Genomic DNA, 18,697 nt, shown 5'->3' with positions numbered 1-18,697 from the left:
ATATCAAGAACAGAACAGAGGTAAAAATGACTTGATTGTTAAGACTTAAGATTCCTTCTGGAAGCTCTTATAAGCCCAATCCTCAGACATCATAAGGCACATACTATATTTATTCTTTTCTGCCGCTGGAACTGTTTGGGCACCACTGCTAATCCAAAGTAGCCACTCTTATTTTTAAAATTTTTACTTGGTTGAGGGGCAGAGAGACAGATAAACAGAGAAAAGGCAGGGAACTCAATCCAGCTCTCCCACATGGGTGGCAGGAAGCCAATTACTGCAGTGTACACCAGCAGGAAAAGCCAGAGCCAGTCACACCAACACGACCCAGGATTGTCCTAACCACACCTAACTACCAAGCTGAACAAAGCCCCAAACTTAGAAACATCATTTTTCAAGGTCACCCTAATCCTCTGGCACCAACCTGCCTCTGGGTCATTCTAATTCTGAGCAGAGCAAGTGTTCCCAGGGTAGTATTCTTTTTGTTGTCATTAGAAGTTTATTTAATTACTTTTATTTATTTGAAAGGAACAGTGACAGAGAGAGAGAGAGAGATCTTCCATCCATTGGTTCATTCCCCAAATTCCTCCAATAGCCAGGGTTGGACCAGGTCAAACCTAGAAGCCAAAAACTCCATCCAGGTCTCCCATATGAGTAGTAGGGACCCAAATACTCGAGACATCATCTACTGCCTCCCAGGGGGCCCACTGGCAGGAAGCTGGATCCACTGATCCCAGGTACTCCAATATGGGATGTGGGCATCCCAAATGGCTGCTTAACCTGCTGTGCTACATTGCCTGCCCCTTTTCTACAAACCTTTTTTTTTTTTTTTAAGATTTACTTATTTCTTTGGAAGGCAGAGTGACAGAGAGAGAGAAATCTTCATTCCCCAAATGCTTGCAACAGCCAGGGCTGGGCCAGGCCAAAGGCAGGAGCCAGAAACTCCATTCAGGTCTCCCACATGGGCTGCAAGAATCCAAGTACTCAAGACAACATCCACTGCCCCTTGCCTCTGCCCACCCCAGGCACATCAGCAAGGAGCTGGATTGGAAGCAGAGCAGCTGGAACACAACTCAGCTATGGGATGCAGGTGTCCCAACCCTCAGCTCTGTGCCATGACCTCTCCCCAACACCTTCCTTTTGTTTTTGAGTGCTCCTTACTTAAAAAGATGGTATGGTGAATTTAAAAACCACCTCTATCAGTTAACTACGTGTAAGAAGTTTTGGAATACCCAATATGTGGCTGATAGTTTCCTGCTATGTACTAACAAACTAGTGTAAGGATGTGATCTCTCTCCTTAATTTAGCCATCTTAGGCAGCTAACAGTGAGAAGGGGACTTCAAAAGATCATTGAAAATAGAATTAAAAGGTAAATTTAAGAGGCCAATGTTTGGTCTCAGCAGTTAAGATGCCCACATTCCATAATAGGTCTGAGTTCCAGCTCTAGCTTCTGATTCCAGCTTCCTACAAATATGGACCCCGCTTCAGAGGCAGCGCGTGATGGCTCAGGTGCCTGAGTTCCTTCACCTGCATGGGAGAACCAGACTGGGTTACTGGCTCCTGCTTCAGCCCAGGCTGGGTCATTGCTGGCACCAGCAGATGGCAGCTCTCTCTGTGTCTTTCTCTGCCTCTTGAATAAATATTTTTTAAAAAGATAAATTTGATGGCCAAAATTTTCAAATCTATGCACAATAGTATTTCTTAACACACATTTTCCACAAACTTTCTGAATACCCCCTCATATGTGCCAAGCACCATTCTACATGCTTACTTTTTTTTTTTTTAAGATTTATTTATTTATTTGAAAGCCAGAGTTACACAGAGAGGAGAGGCAGAGAGAGAGAGAGAGAGAGGTCTTCCATCCGATGGTTCACTCCCCAAATGGCTGGAAGCCAGGAGCTTCTTCTGGGTCTCCCATGCATATGCAGGGGCCCAAGCACTTGGGCCATCTTCTACTGCTTTCTCAGGCCATAGCAGAGAGCTGGATGGGAAGTGGAGCAGCCAGGTCTCGAACCAGCATCCTATACGAGCTTCAGGCCAGGGTGTTAACCCGCTGTGCCACAGCACTGACCCCTCTACATGCTTATTCATTTATTCACCCACTTCCCACAATTCAGCAAGGGGGTACTATATTGTCCTCACTTTACAACTGAAGAAACTGAAATACAGAAAGTTAAATGCCACCCCTCCACACACAGGCCTACTAAGCTTGCGATTGTGCTGGGATGCAAACCAGGTAGTCTGGCTCCATTTACTGCCCTTAAAACACAAAACAACCAGAGAATAAGACCACATATAATAAAATGGTAAAAATCTGCAGTTTAGCACAACAAAAATCTGGACAAGGAGGGGGAGGGGTGTGTGTGACTCAGCAGGAAAAAAAAAAAAAAAAACAGGATTTCAGTTGGAATTTGGATCTACAGGGAAGAAAGAGTACCAAGGACTCTACTGGGTGAGTTCAGGAGGACAACCTGGGCATGGTACGGGAACAGAGTACAAGGCAAGGGGATGTGAGGTCTTTTATTACAGGCTGAAGTCGTAAATCAATCCAAAAGATCCTGCGGTTCTTGAATCTCAGTAGGAACTCCACAACTCTAACAGGAGGTAAGGCAAAATGTGAGGGAATAAAAGGGATTGTCCTGTATGGTGTCGTGGAAGCAGGCGGGACGTGGGTCTCATCTTTTCTAATGCTGCATCCCCAGACCCTGGAAGAAGGCCTTGCACACAGTAGGCGCTCAATACTTACTTGCTGAACACGCACACCGCATAAAAGGAGTGAAGCGCTCCGACAGCACAATGTTAACGAGACACGAGATGCTTAGCCACGTAGCATCCCCTCTCATACAGCGTGACCTGCCCAGAGACCAGCCACGGGGCCGCGACCGAGACCAAGGCACCATCCTCCCTCTGAAGTCGGATCCCAACCGTGAGGGCTGTGTTCAGGTCAAAAGAGAACTGGGGAAGCCGGAGCATTCCGGAGAAAGGAACTGGCGAGCGGCGAGGAGCTGGACACCGCCCAGAGAGCCGCGGGGTCCCCTGGACGACCCACCCCGTCCTGCAGGCTGGCAGAAGACGCGAAGCAGGCCCACTCCCCCGACGGCCGACGCGCGGCGAGGCCACGAGGGGCAAAGATAGAAGCAGGGGGCTCCGGCGCATGGACTCAAGAGGGTTCCAGGCGGGGAACAGGGGCCCCGGGCGCAGCCTCCACGGATCCAAGATGAGTCGAGCCGAGGCTTAGGGGACTGGCGAGCAGCCGGGTCAGGGCGCCGGCGCAGGGCTCGAGGCCGCCCCACACCCTGGAAGACACAAACTCGTGGACCCCGGCAGGCACTCGCCCTCACGACCTACCTGCCAGACGCTCCGTAGGGTTCCCGGGTCAGAATGACAAGGTCCTGCCGCAGCCCCACCGAGAAGACGCGCGCGGCAGGCGGGCCCAAAGGCGCATGCGTCAGCCTGGCCGCTTCCTCCACGTGGCCTGGAGTCGCGCCGAGACTACAGCTCCCAGAATGCCGAGCGCACGCGGCCCCGGGCGAGCGCCCTGGGAGCTGAGACGCTGCCCCGGGGCTGGTCAGTCCGGTTGGTCTGGTGCTGGCGCGGGAGCCGCTGCTTCCAGACGAGCTGCGCGAGAACACGGACTAACCATGTCGTCCCTGGTCAGAAAGGTGATAAGCACTGCAAAAGCCCCAGCGGCCATTGGTCCCTACAGGTAATGTGTCTTGTGGGAGCACCAATAGACCCCGGGGGGCCAGGGTCGATGACTTGCAGCTGGGGTCCCTAGGGTCGAAGCCCAAGTGAGCCTCGCGGTTCTGCAGGCCAACCCCATCAAACACGCGAGGAAACAGGCCGTGCAGCGCAGCCGGAGACCCGCCGGCGAGCTGGGGGCCCCAAGAGGGTGGCCCCGGAGCCCGCGCTGCGGGTCTTTGCCCCTGTCCCGGGAGTCGTCGCTCCAGAACCCTCTGGTTTTTACAGCATAGAAATGGCGCTAGAGTTTATTAATTCATTGCCCCTGCTGATTTCCCGCTAATAAAACATCAAGCACTTGCCCAAAGCGCTGTGTAGATCATTTTCTAAAATTGCCCTGCACGCTCTTGCTAAATGGATGTGTGTTGTCCGAGACGTCTACCCCGGGTGGGTGTATTTCTGACCCGGGCCAGAGGAAGAAAAAGATTTTTAGAAAGATTCTTGTTGGAGGTAGGGAGACCTTGAGCTGGGTTCTGAAGGCTGGGTTTGCCATTTACAGTAGTTTGGTTTATAAATTAATTATTTAAGGGCTTTTTGGGGAAGCCATGGGGTAAAGGGCATTCCTGAGAGGGAATGACTGGATTGAGACATGAAGGTGGAAGGAGGAATGGCATAAAGATTTGCAGAGGAAGTTTTAGTAATTCCAGTGCCATTTTTCTTTCTTCCTTTTTTTTTTTTCTTAACCAAATCTTTGGACCACTTTTAATATATTTGACACATTTCTTTGAACTGGCTCCTTCAGTTTAACAAATTAATTTTGAAAGGAAACTTCACAACAGTGCAAAACAACCCAACAGAAAGTACAAGTAGAAAAGAAAAATTAGAAAGTGTTATTAAAATTCTGGCTGGATACTGGGGCCTACTTTCTCTTAAAGCTTACGTGTCTTTTTTTTTTTTTTTTTTTTTTTTTTTTTTGACAGGCAGAGTGGACAGTGAGAGACAGAGACAGAGAGAAAGGTCTTCCTTTTGCCCTTGGTTCACCCTCCAATGGCCGCCATGGCCGGCACACTGCGCTGATCCGATGGCAGGAGCCAGGTACTTATCCTGGTCTCCCATGGGGTACAGGGCCCAAGTACTTGGGCCATCCTCCACTGCACTCCCTGGCCACAGCAGAGAGCTGGCCTGGAAGAGGGGCAACCGGGACAGAATCCGGCACCCCGACCAGCACTAGAACCCGGTGTGCTGGCACCGCAAGGCGGAGAATTAGCCTAGTGAGCCGCGGCGCCGGCCAGCTTACGTGTCTTTAAACTTGTTTTCTTAAAAAAAAAACTGGTAATTTTTTTCTCCCTTAATGTAATCAGAATTGAAGTCACAATTGCTAACATTTATTGATACTTACTCAACACTAGGCAGTGTTTGAAGTACTTTATGTGCTCAGTCACTCTTACAGTCCCCATTTTTCAGATGAAGAAATTCATGCATGCTGGTTAAATAAGTTGCTCAAGGGCACACCACCAAGTGTTGTAACAGAACTTGAATTCTGGCAATGAGCTTCAGAACCCAGGTTTAGTCATTTAGTTTGCCATCCCCTACCTAGAAAAATTGAAAGAGAATTGAAAAGGAAGAACTGGGATTTAGTATGTTTGACCCTTGAGGAAATCCTGTCGAATTGGACTTTAGATTGGAATTTTTGTTTTGGTTCTTGCAGAGTGACTTAAACTCTCCTAGTTTGCTTAAGACAAGTAAAGTGGGCATAATAGCACTAGTTCATAAGATTAGGGAATTAAATAAGACCATGACCAATAAAAAATTAGATTTTAACAGGGTTCAGGTTGTGGGGGTTTCCAATGCTAAACCAAAGATATAAACTTTATTTTGTAAGAGAATGATGGTATTAATTCTGGTAGAAAGTCGGGGAGGAGAGTCAGAATAGTTAAGGGGTAATTTAATGTAAGTAGAAATCAGTCATCTTTCCTCCTCCCTCAGTCACCCAGTGGCAGCATTCAGAGTAACCCTGTTTTCCTTGAGAGCAAAAGTAACTCTTAACAAAAATCAGAGCGACTGTAAGAGAGGCTTTGTCCTGGAACCTGCTAAAAGCATGCACCGTCCACAACCTATATAGAGATACTGTGCACCCTTTGTTAGGAGAGAGTGTGACCGAGATACTCCGCTGGACTAGGAGGCAGAGGTAACTGTGTTGGTAAAGCCGCAGGCAGAAAGCAGGGGAATCATTGCTCGAGTGTGCCAGTGCAACGAGAGAGGAGCCAAGAGGCTGCTTCGTGGCGTGGAGACTTGCCAGGGTGTTGGGCTTCCTGTGTGTTCTGTATTCAGAGTTGGTACAAGGCCACTGGAAATAGTGCTACTTTACAATATCAACATTAAAAGGAAAATTCTAACTAGTCGTATCCTGAGAACATTACTTGGACATGTTTTAAGAACCTGTTGGAAACAGTTTTATGCACAGAATTTGTAGTGAGTACACTCTGAAAATGTTGGGTTCCCTCCAAGAAAAATTCAAATAAGCTGAACTTTGAGGCCCTGGCTTTGGGATGTGTGGGGTGTTGTCGGTAATTGCTCAGCTCAGCACATTTCAGGGTGCGTGAGACCCGAACCTGGAGAGATTTCAGTATCACGTTGCTGTTGCCTCGTTCCATTTTGCTGGCACACCGTCACATGGTTGTACATTTTTGAAACATGGTATAGATGATGATGTGAGAATTATTATTAGAATGCTTTTGAAAGTGTGATCACCCTTTGCCCTGTAAGGAACACACTCCCCTTTGCACTGTTCCAGATACTCTGGAACCTAACAACTTGTCTGTGGGTAGTAGGATTCTTTGTTGTTGTTGTTTCAGATTTCTTCTCTTATTTGAAAGGCAGAGTTAGAGAAAGAGCAAGAGGTCTTCCCATCCACTGGTTCACTAACCACTTCCCATTCACTGATTCATTAACCCGCTGCGCCATAGTACTGGCCCCTAAAATAAACATTTTTTACATGCTTGCACCAAAAGTTGGTGCAGACATTGTTGAAATCTGTGTGTAGTTTTTTTAGGGTATGCATTTTTTCACGAACCTTTTGAAGACCACTTGTACATTTCCTGTAAAAAGTTGAATTGCGTGGGCCAGGGTTGTAGCCCACCAGGTAAAGCCCTGGCCTGAGTGCCAGCATCCCATCTGGGCACCAATTCAAGTCCCAGCTGCTCCACTTCCAATCCAGCTCCCTGCTAATGTGCCTGGGAAAACAGTAGAAGATGGCCCAAGCGCTTGGGTCCCTGCACCCACATGGGAGACCCAGAAGAAGCTCCTGGATCCTGGCTTCGGATTGGCTCAGCTCTGGCCATTGTAGCCATTTGAGGAGTGAACCAGCAGATGGAAGACCTCTCTTTCTCTCTCTACCTCTCTCTCTAACTTTTCCAAACAAATAAAATAAATCTTAACAAAAGAATTAGTTGAATTGTTTGGCTTCTCTTGGGTATCAGTGTGCTGTGTGCTTTTTCCATGCTAATTCTGAAATGTAGCTTCTTCATTACAGAAGAGGTCAGTTACAAGATGAAGCACTTGGCAGAGGTAAAGTGTGCCCTCAAAAGTGCATCCTTAATTGACCCCTCAACCAGCAAGGACTAATCTTTTCTGAGAATGATGACTTTTTGTTTTATATAAATTTTTTTTTTTTTTTTGACACGCACAGTGGACAGTGAGAGACAGAGAGAAAGGTCTTCCTTTGCCGTTGGTTCACCCTCCAATGGCCGCCGCGGCCGGCGCGCTGCAGCCAGCGCAGCGCGCTGATCCCATGGCAGGAGCCAGGTACTTCTCCTGGTCTCCCATGGGGTGCAGGGCCCAAATGGGCCATCCTCCACTGCACTCCCTGGCCATAGCAGAGAGCTGGCCTGGAAGAGGGGCAACCGGGACAGAATCCAGCGCCCCAACTGGGACTAGAACCTGGTGTGCCGGTGCCGCAAGGCGGAGGATTAGCCTGTTGAGCCACGGCGCCGGCGAGAATGATGACTTTTGAAAGAATGCTCTTGACATTACATTTTGTTGTTGTTGAGGGGTAAGACACTTATAAGAATCACCCATTTTAAATGTAAAATCTCCTGAGTTTTGGTAAATGTAAAGTCTTGCATCCCCTGCCATCATCAAATTTTAGAGCTTTTCCATCACCCCCCAGAAATTCCCTCATACTCACTTGTGGTCGATGCCCACCCTTGGCCCAAACGACAACTCATCTACTTTCTGTAGCTGTTATTCTGTCTTTTCTAGAATTTTGTACACATGTGTGTATGTAGTGTTTCATTGGATCTATCAGTGGTTCCTTTTTTTCCTTCCTGGCTGCCATGGATAGTACTGTTCTGAACAGTCATGTGAAGTCTTTGGACATACTCGTGTGTTTTCATGGATCTTGAGTTGTTGACTAAGGAATTGCTGGATTGTATGTTAAGTTTGTATTTTAAGTTTTTCAGAAATGGCCAAGCTGTTTTCCAGAGTGGCTGTGTTGTTTTGCTTTCCTGCCAACAATGGAACAATGTTCCAGTGGTTCCACCTCTGTGCAAGGCTTGTTATTATCTGTGATGTCTTTGTGTGTGTGCTGGTGTTTATCTGTGATTTGGGTTTGTATTTCTCTAATAACTGATAATGTTGAGCACCTTTCAGGTACTCCTTAACTCTTTAAATATTTTAAGTATCTGTTCAGATCGCTTGCCCTTTTTTTATTAGATTGTTTGTATTAATGCATTACACAAGTCTTTTAGAAGATCTGTGTTTTGCAGATATTTTCCTCATCTGTGACTTTTCATGTTCTTAAAGTTATATTTTGATGAACGTTTTGAATTATAAAATCCAGCATCTCAACTTTTTAATTTACTCTCTGCTTTTCGTATCCTATCAAAGGCCTCTTTCAGCAGTGAGCTTGATGTCCAGTGTTTATTTCTGTATGTAGACACTCTCTTTCTTTCTGTCTCTTGCAGTCAAGCTGTGCAGGTCGACAGGACCGTTTACGTTTCAGGACAGGTGGGCCTGGACCCTTCCAGTGGAAAGCTTGTGCCAGGAGGGGTAGTAGAAGAAACTAAGCAGGTAAGTCCTTGTCCACATTTGAAGTTCCCTTTCCCAGCTTTTTTTTTTTTTTTTTTTTTTTTTTTTTTTTTTTTTTTTGAGAGGTAGAGTTACACAGAGACAGAGGCAGAAAGAGAGAGAGGGGTCTTCCATCCACTAGTTCACTCCCCAGTTGGCTGCAACAGCCGATTTGAAGCCAGGAGCCAGATGCCTCCTCCCAGACTCCCACATGGGTGCAGAAGCCCCAGCACCTGGGCCATCTTCCACTGCTTTCCCAGAGAGTTGGATTTGGAAGAGGAGCAGCTGGGACTAGAACCGGCATCCACATGGGATGCCGGGGCCACAGGTGGGGGATTAACACACTGCACCAAATTCTGGCCTCCCCAGCACTTTTTAAGTGAAGAGTATTAACAATCTGTAGCAATTACAGAGAAATGCCTTTGAAGCTATTCATTGCTTGATGTAGGACAGTTTTTGATTTTTAAAAGAGTTGCAAATTTGATGAATTATTTAACAACCAAAGAAAAGAGTCTACCTTTTTATTGCTGATGTGACTTTAAACCTGAATTAGCTAAATTAACATGTTCCCACTTTCACATGGATTGAGAAATTTCCCTTTTAGGGTCACTGAACTGCTGGGGAAAAAAATGCAAAGTACTGCCAAAGAAGTAAAAAAAAAAAAAAAATCAACATTTTTAGAAGAGAACTATCAGAGATTACATATAGTATGCTTTTTTTTAAAGGATCTTTTTTTTTTTCCTAATGTTTGTATTTCATCTATATGAAAGGCAGAGAGAGAGTGAGAGAGAGAGAGAAAGATATTCTGGTTCACTCCCCAAATTCCCACGATAGCCAAGACTGGGCCAGGCTGGGGCCAGGCTAAAGCAAGGAGTCAGGAACTCCGTCTGAGTCTCTCACATGGATGGCCAATATAAAAGAGCCCTTATACTTGAGCTGTCACCTATAACCACCCAGGATGAATTAGCAGAAAGCTGGATTGGAGTAGCTGGGTCTCAAACTGGCACTCTGATATGGGATACAGTCAGTGCAAGTGTGGCTTAACCTGCTGTACCATCATGCCTGCCCCAGTATGTTTTTTAAACTAGGGATGCAGGATACACTGCTAATCTAATAAATAGAATTGAATTATAAATTAATCAGTTTACTGGATTGTTTGTAATACGCAAATCTAGAAAACACCATGACTGTCCATCCTTGAGAGAGAAAACAACCTAAATACATATCCATTGAATAAATCATGGTAGATCCATATAATTAGATAGTTGAGCATTCTACAATAAATTATTACATGATAAAACCGATATTCACAACAGCATACACAATATGCTACCATGTGTGAATGTTGGTGTTTTTAAGAATATGTATGTTGGAGGCCAGCGCTGTGGAATAGCAGGGTAAGCCACTGCCTGCAGTGCAGCATCCTATATGGCATCAGTTCAAGTCCCAATTGCTCCACTTCTGATCCATCTCCCTGCTAATGCACCTGGGAAAGCAACAGAAGGTGGCCCAAGTGCTTGGGCCCCTGCCACCCATGTGGGAGACCCAAAAGAAGTTTCTGGCTCCTAGCTGCTGGCTTCTGCCTGGCCCAGCCCCAGCTATTGCAGTCATTTGGGGAGTGAACCAGCAGATGGAAAACCTCTCTCTATCTCTCCCTCTCTCTGTAACTCTGGCCTTTCAAGTAAATTAAATAAATCTGTAAAAAAAACTATGTATGTTTAAGAATTGTTTATAAGCATTGACTGGAAGGAGTAGTTAGCTCGGAGGAATGAAACCAGGGAGCCAGAGAGCATATCTTCACATTGTGTGTATGTTTTTATGGCTTTGAAAACACTTTGCCATATCCATGTTTGACTCACTTTGAAGACTTTTCTTTTTTTTTTTTTTTTTGACAGGCAGAGTGGACAGTGAGAGAGAGAGACAGAGAGAAAGGTCTTCCTTTGCCGTTGGTTCACCCTCCAATGGCCGCCGCGGCCGGCGCGCTGCGGCCGGCGCACCGCGCTGATCCGATGGCAGGAGCCAGGAGCCAGGTGCTTTTCCTGGTCTCCCATGGGGTGCAGGGCCCAAGCACCTGGGCCATCCTCCACTGCACTCCCTGGCCACAGCAGAGGGCTGGCCTGGAAGAGGGGCAACCGGGACAGAATCCGGCACCCCGACCGGGACTAGAACCCGGTGTGCCGGCGCCGCTAGGCGGAGGATTAGCCTAGTGAGCCGCGGCGCCGGCTTCACTTTGAAGACTTTTCTTAAAAAACACAAAAGTGTGATCAGATATTATAGTGACCAGTAAAGTGGAGAGGAAGAATGAATTGAAGCTGGCTCTGTGGCGTAGTGGGTAAGACTGTCGCCTGCAGTGCCGGCATCCTATATGGGCACCAGTTTGAGACCCAGCCACTCCACTTCCAATCCAGCTTTCTGCTATGGCCTGGGGAAGCAGTAGAAGATGGCCCAACTCCTTGGGCCCCTGCACCCACGTGGGAGACCCAGAAGAAGCTCCTGGCTCCTTGCTTCTGATCAGTGCAGCTCCGGCCTCTGTGGCCAATTGGGGAGTAAACCAGCAGATGGAAGACCTTTCTCTCTCTCTCTCTCTCTCTCTCTCTCTGCCTCTGCTTCTCTCATTGTGTAACTCTGACTTTCAAGTAAAATAAATAAATCTTTTAAAAAAAAAAGGAATGAATTGGGAAAAAAAATTCATTGGGGAAGAATAGGCTAAAATCTGATGTTTTCCAGAAGCTAGATGTCAGATATCACTAATACTGTTTTTAGAGAAAAAAAGGAAAAAAAATCCTTTAAATCAAATTGACTTTAAAAGAAAATATGTCTTAATCCTTACTAGCCCCTACTTATCCTTGAAGTGATACAAAGTAAGGAATCCCAGAAATTATTTCTGTGTCATGTTCATGGACATTGACTGAAAACTTCACCCATTTTGACACCAAGGAAGGGACTTCATCCCAGTCTTTTTTGTTGCCTTTTTTTTTTTAAGACTGATATCTATTTTGAAAGTCAGAGTTACAGAGAGAAGGGAAGAGACAGAAAGATCTTCCTTCTGCTGGTTCACTCCCCAGATGGGCCACAATGGCCAGGGCTGGGCCAGGCTGAAGCCAGGAGCTTCTTCCAGGTCTTCTACATGTTGGCATGGGCCCAGGTCCTTGGGCCATCATCCACTGCTTTCTCAGGCTGTTAACAGGGATCTGGACAGGAAGTAGAGCAGCCAGGACACAAACGAGCATCCATATGGGATGCTGGCGTTGTCCCAGGCAGCAGCTTAACCCACTACGCCTCAACACCGGCCCCACCCAGTCTTTTCACTCACAAAAGGAGACAGCCTTTTCACTGTATTTCAGAAATATTCAGCCATTAAAGGAAAACTAGGAAATACGTCACTTAAATAGAAGCATCCTAGAAAGAGTAGGGAGAATTTTCCTGTAACATCAGATGTTTAGAGAGTGCTAGTAAAAGCTGCCTAACTGGATGTAATTAAAGCTTTAACTTTAGCAGCAGTGCTTTAGATCTGTCTTGCCTTGGTTCACAGGCTCTTACAAACATGGGTGAAATTCTGAAAGCTGCAGGCTGTGACTTCACTAACGGTGAGCAACTTGATGGTACTGCGCTGTTCATTTGTCTGATGTTTCCCTGGTCTTTTGGAAGAACTTACATATTCCCACTAATATATCATGCCGTATCTTTGTAAAGCTATCCTGATGGTCTGGGAAACAGCACTGCCTCTACTTATGTCTTCAGTCCCATTTAATCAAGACAGTCACAGACTCCTGAATGAGTTTTCAATAAGTAATATTTGAGACCAGACCAAATAGCGAACGCTAATGACACCATTGTCTCTTCCAGTGGTGAAAACAACTGTTTTGCTGGCTGACATGAACGACTTCACGACTGTCAATGAAATCTACAAGCAGTGTAAGTAATTTGGCTTTGTTGCTATTTTCTGTTTTAAAGAGAAATTAATCCATTAACAGATGAATGTCCATTATGAATTAAGAGCGTTGGCAATTGCTAAAGAAGTGGCATCCTGTTTTAAAAGAATTCATAAACTGAACGGAAACACACCATCTATTCCTGTGAAAAGAATCTGAGACATTTCTAAGATTCCCTAAGTTAATATACTAAAACCCTATAAGTCCATTCTCCTCTAACTTCATTTTGTTACACCTTTCATAGGCTTTTTAAGCCCTCATAAAATTTTATGTACACAATTGGTATTTATGTTGCTATTATATTGCATTATTCTGGCTCTGTCAGAATCAGCTAGTTAGATACCAGCATATCTTTGCCCTGGTTTCCTCATATACAAACTGAGGATAATTCACTGCTACCTTACAGGGTGATTGAATCAGAACAGCCTATAGAAGCACTTAGAGCAGATGCTGGCATTTTGTAGCTGCTGAATACATGTTAGCTGTTATTATTAACACTGCTGTCATAGTGGGGAAGATGGCTGTCCCTTTCACCTGTGGGATGAAACAGAAGTATAATATGGGGAAAACGGCATTACTTACTCTGCTGAAGAAAAGAAAAGTTTGTGAGAAAGTACATCCTTGCCAACGCTGCTGGAGACAGGAAAATCCTTCACAGATCACTGGCTTGTAAATATCACTTTGAAGGCAAAGCCCCATTCACACCATACAAGATCAAAATGTCAGAGTCCACAAGCAGTGCATTTTTTCCAGAAAGCTCTGACATCTATAACATTATTGAATATCATGGGAATAATATATGGCAAAGTATTTTATTGAACAAATCGGAATGTTATCTCTTTTTGTGCTTACTAGTCTCTAAAGCACATATATTCCTTTATACAGTGTAGAATAACAGTACAATGTCTGGAAACTAAAATTAAATTCTTTTAAATTCAGATTTCAAGAGTAATTTTCCTGCGAGAGCTGCTTACCAGGTTGCTGCTTTGCCCTTAGTAAGTACACTTTAAAAATGAGGATTTCTACATTGTTTTCTAAATATAATGAACTAAGCACACTGTTAAAAGAAATTGAAAAAGAAATAGTCCTGCTTTGCAGAAACTTAAAGTCTAAATGGAAACAGCCCATATTGCACACATAGAAAAAAAAATTAAGAAGTCTTATAAGGCAACATATGAACATAGACATAACAGAATCAGGGTCTTTAAATTGTGAGAAAAAGTAAAACTACAGCTGTATTGGATTGTTATTTAGGGGGCTATAAATTTGTGCTAGGTTTGTAAGCTCTGCAGTAAAAATTTCACTTAGCTATTGTATAATAAACTATGTAGATATTCCACTAAAAAAAAATCTCTAAGCCAGTGGCGCACATAGCCACACATATTTATCACCACTCTGATTTTCTCGCTCACTAAATGCTCTTTACCTGTGCCTCTTTTTTTTTTTTTTTTTTTTTTTTTTTAAGATTTATTCATTTATTTGAGAATCAGAGTTACAGAAAGAGAGAGAGATCTTCCATCCACTGGTTCACTCCCCAGATGGCTGCAATGGCTGGAGCTGGGCCGATCAGAAGCCAGGACCCAGGAATCTTCTGGGTCTACCACATGGATACAGGGGCTCAAGCAGTTGGGCCATCTTCTGCTGCATTCCCAGGCCATCAGTAGGAAGCTGAATGGGAAGAGGAACAGCCAAGACTCGAACCAGCACCCATGTAGGATGCCAGTGCCACAGGCCAAGGCTTAACCTGCTACACCACAGCGCCAGCCCCCCCACCTGTCCCTCTTGACAGCATAGTAACCTGCCCATTAAGAAGCAGCTCTTACTGACTTCCACTTAGTATTTTTACACTAAAGAAAAGTTATCTCCTAAGCATGTCCTTTTTATTGCTTTAATTAGTTGTTTCTTGAGATGATCATGATCATCAAATTTATTAAAGTATTGGAGGGTAGCAGAAAGACCCTGAACTTGGAATCACAACATACAGATTTGAACCTCTGCTGTTCACCCTGATGATTAGGCTGAATTAATCAACCTTTCTATGCAAATTGTCCTGTGAATTAGTGGGAGAACATCCTTCTAATGGGGCTACTGGGGGCCTCATATGAGCCTGTATATAAAGATGCAGCTGGAGCTGTGATAGGTTCCCAGTGAACAGTCCCTCCTTTCCTTCCTTGAAAAGTTTAATGTTGAAAATACTGTCTTAAAAAAAAAAAAAAAAGAAAAGAAAATACTGTCTTGATGGGGCTGGTGCTGTGGCATAGCGGGTAAAGCCACTGCCTGCAGTGCTGGCATCCCGTATGGATGCTGGTTCGAGTCCCGGCTGCTCCACTTCCAATCCAGCTCTCTTCTATGGCCTAGGAAAGCAGTAGAAGATGGCCCAAGTACTTGGGCCGCTGTACATAGTAGACCTGGAAAAAGCTCCTGGCTCCTGATCGGCCCAGTTTCAGCCATTGTGGCCCTTTGGGAAGTGAACCAGCAGATGGAAGATATCTCTCCCTCTCTCTTTCTCTCTCTCTCTAACTCTGCCTTTCAAATAAATAAAAAATCTTAAAAAGAAATACTGTCTTGACGTTAGCTGCATCAGTTTTGATTGGGTTTTATAGAGATCTGTTGATTTGTAAAAAGCTATTGAAATATTGTCCCATTCTTTTCCTCCCAGGGAAGTCGTGTTGAAATCGAAGCAATAGCTGTCCAAGGACCTCTCTCAATAGCCACACTCTGAGTGCACCCTGTGTTGCCGAGTCTGGAATTTTCACTATGCCTTTGACACATTAATTTTTATAATTGGTGTTGGAAAGTTGAGTTTGGCTAAAATATCCAAAGTTATTATGGAGATACCTTGTTAAGTGGGAGAGTTGAACAAGAATTAAAGATTAGATAATGAATCCAGTTATGATGCCATAAAGTCCACTTATGTACTCATGTTAATGAGGGAGAAGGGACACACATACCTAGTTACTCAAATCCATGGAAGTAAAGGGGAATAGTAGGTGAGAATGATGAGTTGTTATTCCTGAGAAATGATAAAGAATATATCTAATTCACTCAAGCCTATTAATTTTGTCATGTGAAATATTTAGTTCTAATGTCAGACATGGGATTCTACTTTTACTTCAGTATAATTAAAATATTCAAATTTGAATGATAGAAACAAAGGAGAAGACAGTGGACCAAAATTTTATATAGGTAGTATTTTTCTAATATAAATAAAATAAACTTGCATATTTCCCTTGGTGTGCTTTTTTTTTTTCACCTTTTTTCTTTTTAAGATTTATTTATTTGAGAGGCAGAGTTACAGAGAGAGGGAGAGACAGAGAGAGATAATCCATTCCCTGGTTCACTTCTCAGATAGCCGAAACAGCCAGAGCTGGGCCAATCTGAAGCCAGGAACCAGGAGCTTCTTCCAGGTCTCCCAGGTAGGCACAGGAGCCCAAGGACTTGGGCCATCTTCTACTGCTTTCCCAGGCACATTAGCAGGCAGCTGGATTGGAAGTAGAACAACTAGGACTTGAATTGGCATCACAGGCGGCAGCTTAACCCACTACACCACAGCACTGGCCCCCAGACACTCTTTAGTTCTAGTAACATATGTATTCAATCAAAATTATAAATGTTGAACCAGCAATACCAGACAATTTTATAAGAATCTTGGCCATAACTTCCCCTGTAACCAATTACATTTAGTTATAAGGAAGTTACTAAGATTACATAAGAATAAAGATCATTGGTCATAAAACAAACATTTGTGCCAAATTTATACCAGGCCATTTGAAGAAAATGAAGACATGAGCTACCTTTCCTGTCCTCAGAAGAACATACAGTTTTTTCTTACTTCTCCCATTTGTTCAGTAATTGGAAAGCATTTAAATAGTCCCACATAAAATATTCTGTTTAAGTGAGCTGTTTCTTACTCATAGTCAGCTAAAGGCTAATACACTTAAGCACAACTGCTTCCTCTACAGCACTAATCCAAATTGACTAAAACTATAGCAATTATTATTAGAATATTTTCTATAAACTGTTATCTGCAGTGGATTTCAATGAGAAACATCCAGAAGTACTTACTCAACAGGGTTAAAGTTCTATTAACATTGTGCTTTGGGGGCTGGCACTGTGGCATAGCAGGTAAAACCGCCACCTGCAGTATTTGCATCCCATTTGGGTGCCAGTTCGAGTTCCAGCTGCTCCACTTCTAATCTAGCTCTCTGCTATGGCCTGGGAAAGCAGTGGAAGATAGCCCAAGTCCTTGGGCCCCTGCACCCACGTGGGAGACCCGGAAGAAGCTCCTGGCTCCTGGCTTCAGATCGGCACAGCTCTGACTCTTGCGGCCATCTGGGGAGTGAACGAGTGGATGGAAGACCTCTCTCTCTCTGCCTTTCCTTCTCTCTCTGTGAAACTCTGACTTTCAAATAAATAAATAAATCTTTAAAAACAAAACAACAACAACAAAAACATTGTGCTTTGACTAATTTGTTATTAGAACTTTTGCAGCTGAAGAAATAATACCTCATATACATCAACAGGCTAACAGTAATTTTTTATTGAATTAGATGCCCTATTTAAATTGCATCTTTTAAAATTTGTATTTTCTGAATTTTCTACAATGAACATTCATTTTATACTAAAAATCATTTTAATAACAAAGGAATCCCTCCTTGGCAGTTACTACCTAAATAATCATTCTGTGTCCTAAGTACCTAGACAGAAACAGTGTTATTTTTACCTTTAGATAACTGATATCCAGCAAACTTGAAACTGATCCATCCATTTGACCCACCAAACAGCTAGTAGTCAAAATCAACTATTAGTTTGTCCTCACACTGAACTGCTAGTGATGTCCTGATAGTTAGAAAGCTCACCTTTGGGCTGGTGCCGCAGCTCAATAGGCTAATCCTCCACCTTGCGGTGCCAGCACACCAGATTCTAGTCCTGGTCGGGGCACCAGATTCTGTCCCGGTTGCCCCTCTTCCAGGCCAGCTCTCTGCTGTGGCCAGGGAGTGCAGTGGAGGATGGCCTAAGTGCTTGGACCCTGCACCCATGGGAGACCAGGATAAGCACCTGGCTCCTGCCTTTGGATCAGCGCAGTGCGCTGGCCACAGCGGCCATTGGAGGGTGAACCAACGGCAAAGGAAGACCTTTCTGTCTGTCTCTCACTGTCCACTCTGCCTGTCAAAAAAAAAAAAAAAAAAAGAAAGCTCACCTTTGGGCCTGTGACATCCTAGTGAGATGCCGGGGCCCAAACTATAAGAATAGGATGTTTGTAATCTCTAACAAGCTATTGTTTCTGCCAAAACAGCACTAATGTAAACCTGCTAGGGTTATGTTATTTGACCATGACCATCCAATGTTCATTGGCTAAATATGGGAAAAGGATTTTCCCTTGAAAGCAACTCCTAATTGAAGGCCAGTTTGGAATAAAGTGTTAAGAGTGATGTGGGTGTTTTGACAGCTCAAAGGTTGTTAGTTTCACTGAGAGCTCCTACTCCAAAGTCTGATTGGAAAAGCAGTGGGGTCACAGGTTGACCACACTTTTTCCTCTCAAGGGACCCCAGCAGGATGGTGTTTCTGGGCAGCATCAGCAGGGAGCTGGACCAGAAGCAGAGCAGCCGGAACTTGAACCCGTGCCTAAATGGGATGCTGGCTCTGCAGGCCAGGGCTTTAACCCATTGCATCACAGCACCAGCCCCTATGTGTTACTTTTTTAGTGAGTTAAATATAAGTGGGAAGATTTTGTATTATTCATTTATTGATTCAAGATACTTAATGAGCACTCAGAATATTCCACTGAAGCAACTAAATGCCTGAATTCAAAGATACATAAAGCAGTCCTTGCTTTCAATCAATGCACAATCCAGCTTCTTCAGTTTGCACAGTAGGGATGATGTCCGACACTCAGGGCGTTCCTGTTGCTGTCTACCTCCATGCTTTCAAGTCAGAAACATACCAGAGATCAAGTAAGAATAATGAGAGACTCTTTTTCTGTACGCTCTATTTTTTAAAAAAAAGATTTATTTATTTG

General features: G+C 44.3%; 2 protein-coding genes across 3 annotated transcripts in view; one reads left to right on the top strand and one right to left on the bottom strand.

Annotated features, from left to right (window-relative positions):
- POP1 (POP1 homolog, ribonuclease P/MRP subunit) overlaps positions 1-3,455 on the bottom strand; it is a 40,157-nt gene extending 36,702 nt beyond the window's left edge. For both annotated transcript variants that reach the window (XM_008255786.4, XM_070075334.1), the window contains exon 1: positions 3,347-3,455. The gene's annotated coding sequence lies outside the window, so the exon portion shown is untranslated. The remainder of the gene's footprint in view (positions 1-3,346) is intronic.
- Positions 3,306-15,906, top strand: RIDA (reactive intermediate imine deaminase A homolog). Its single transcript, XM_002710583.5, has 6 exons — positions 3,306-3,704; positions 8,644-8,749; positions 12,279-12,333; positions 12,593-12,661; positions 13,618-13,673; positions 15,338-15,906. The coding sequence occupies exons 1-6, from the start codon at positions 3,442-3,444 to the stop codon at positions 15,398-15,400; spliced, it is 612 nt and encodes a 203-aa protein (XP_002710629.4). The 5' UTR covers positions 3,306-3,441; the 3' UTR covers positions 15,401-15,906.
- The last annotated feature ends 2,791 nt before the right edge of the window (positions 15,907-18,697 follow it).

The sequence above is a fragment of the Oryctolagus cuniculus genome, chromosome 6, assembly GCF_964237555.1.
Source record: "Oryctolagus cuniculus chromosome 6, mOryCun1.1, whole genome shotgun sequence".
Lineage (NCBI taxonomy): Eukaryota > Metazoa > Chordata > Mammalia > Lagomorpha > Leporidae > Oryctolagus > Oryctolagus cuniculus.
This window is presented reverse-complemented; position numbering and strand designations above follow the sequence as displayed.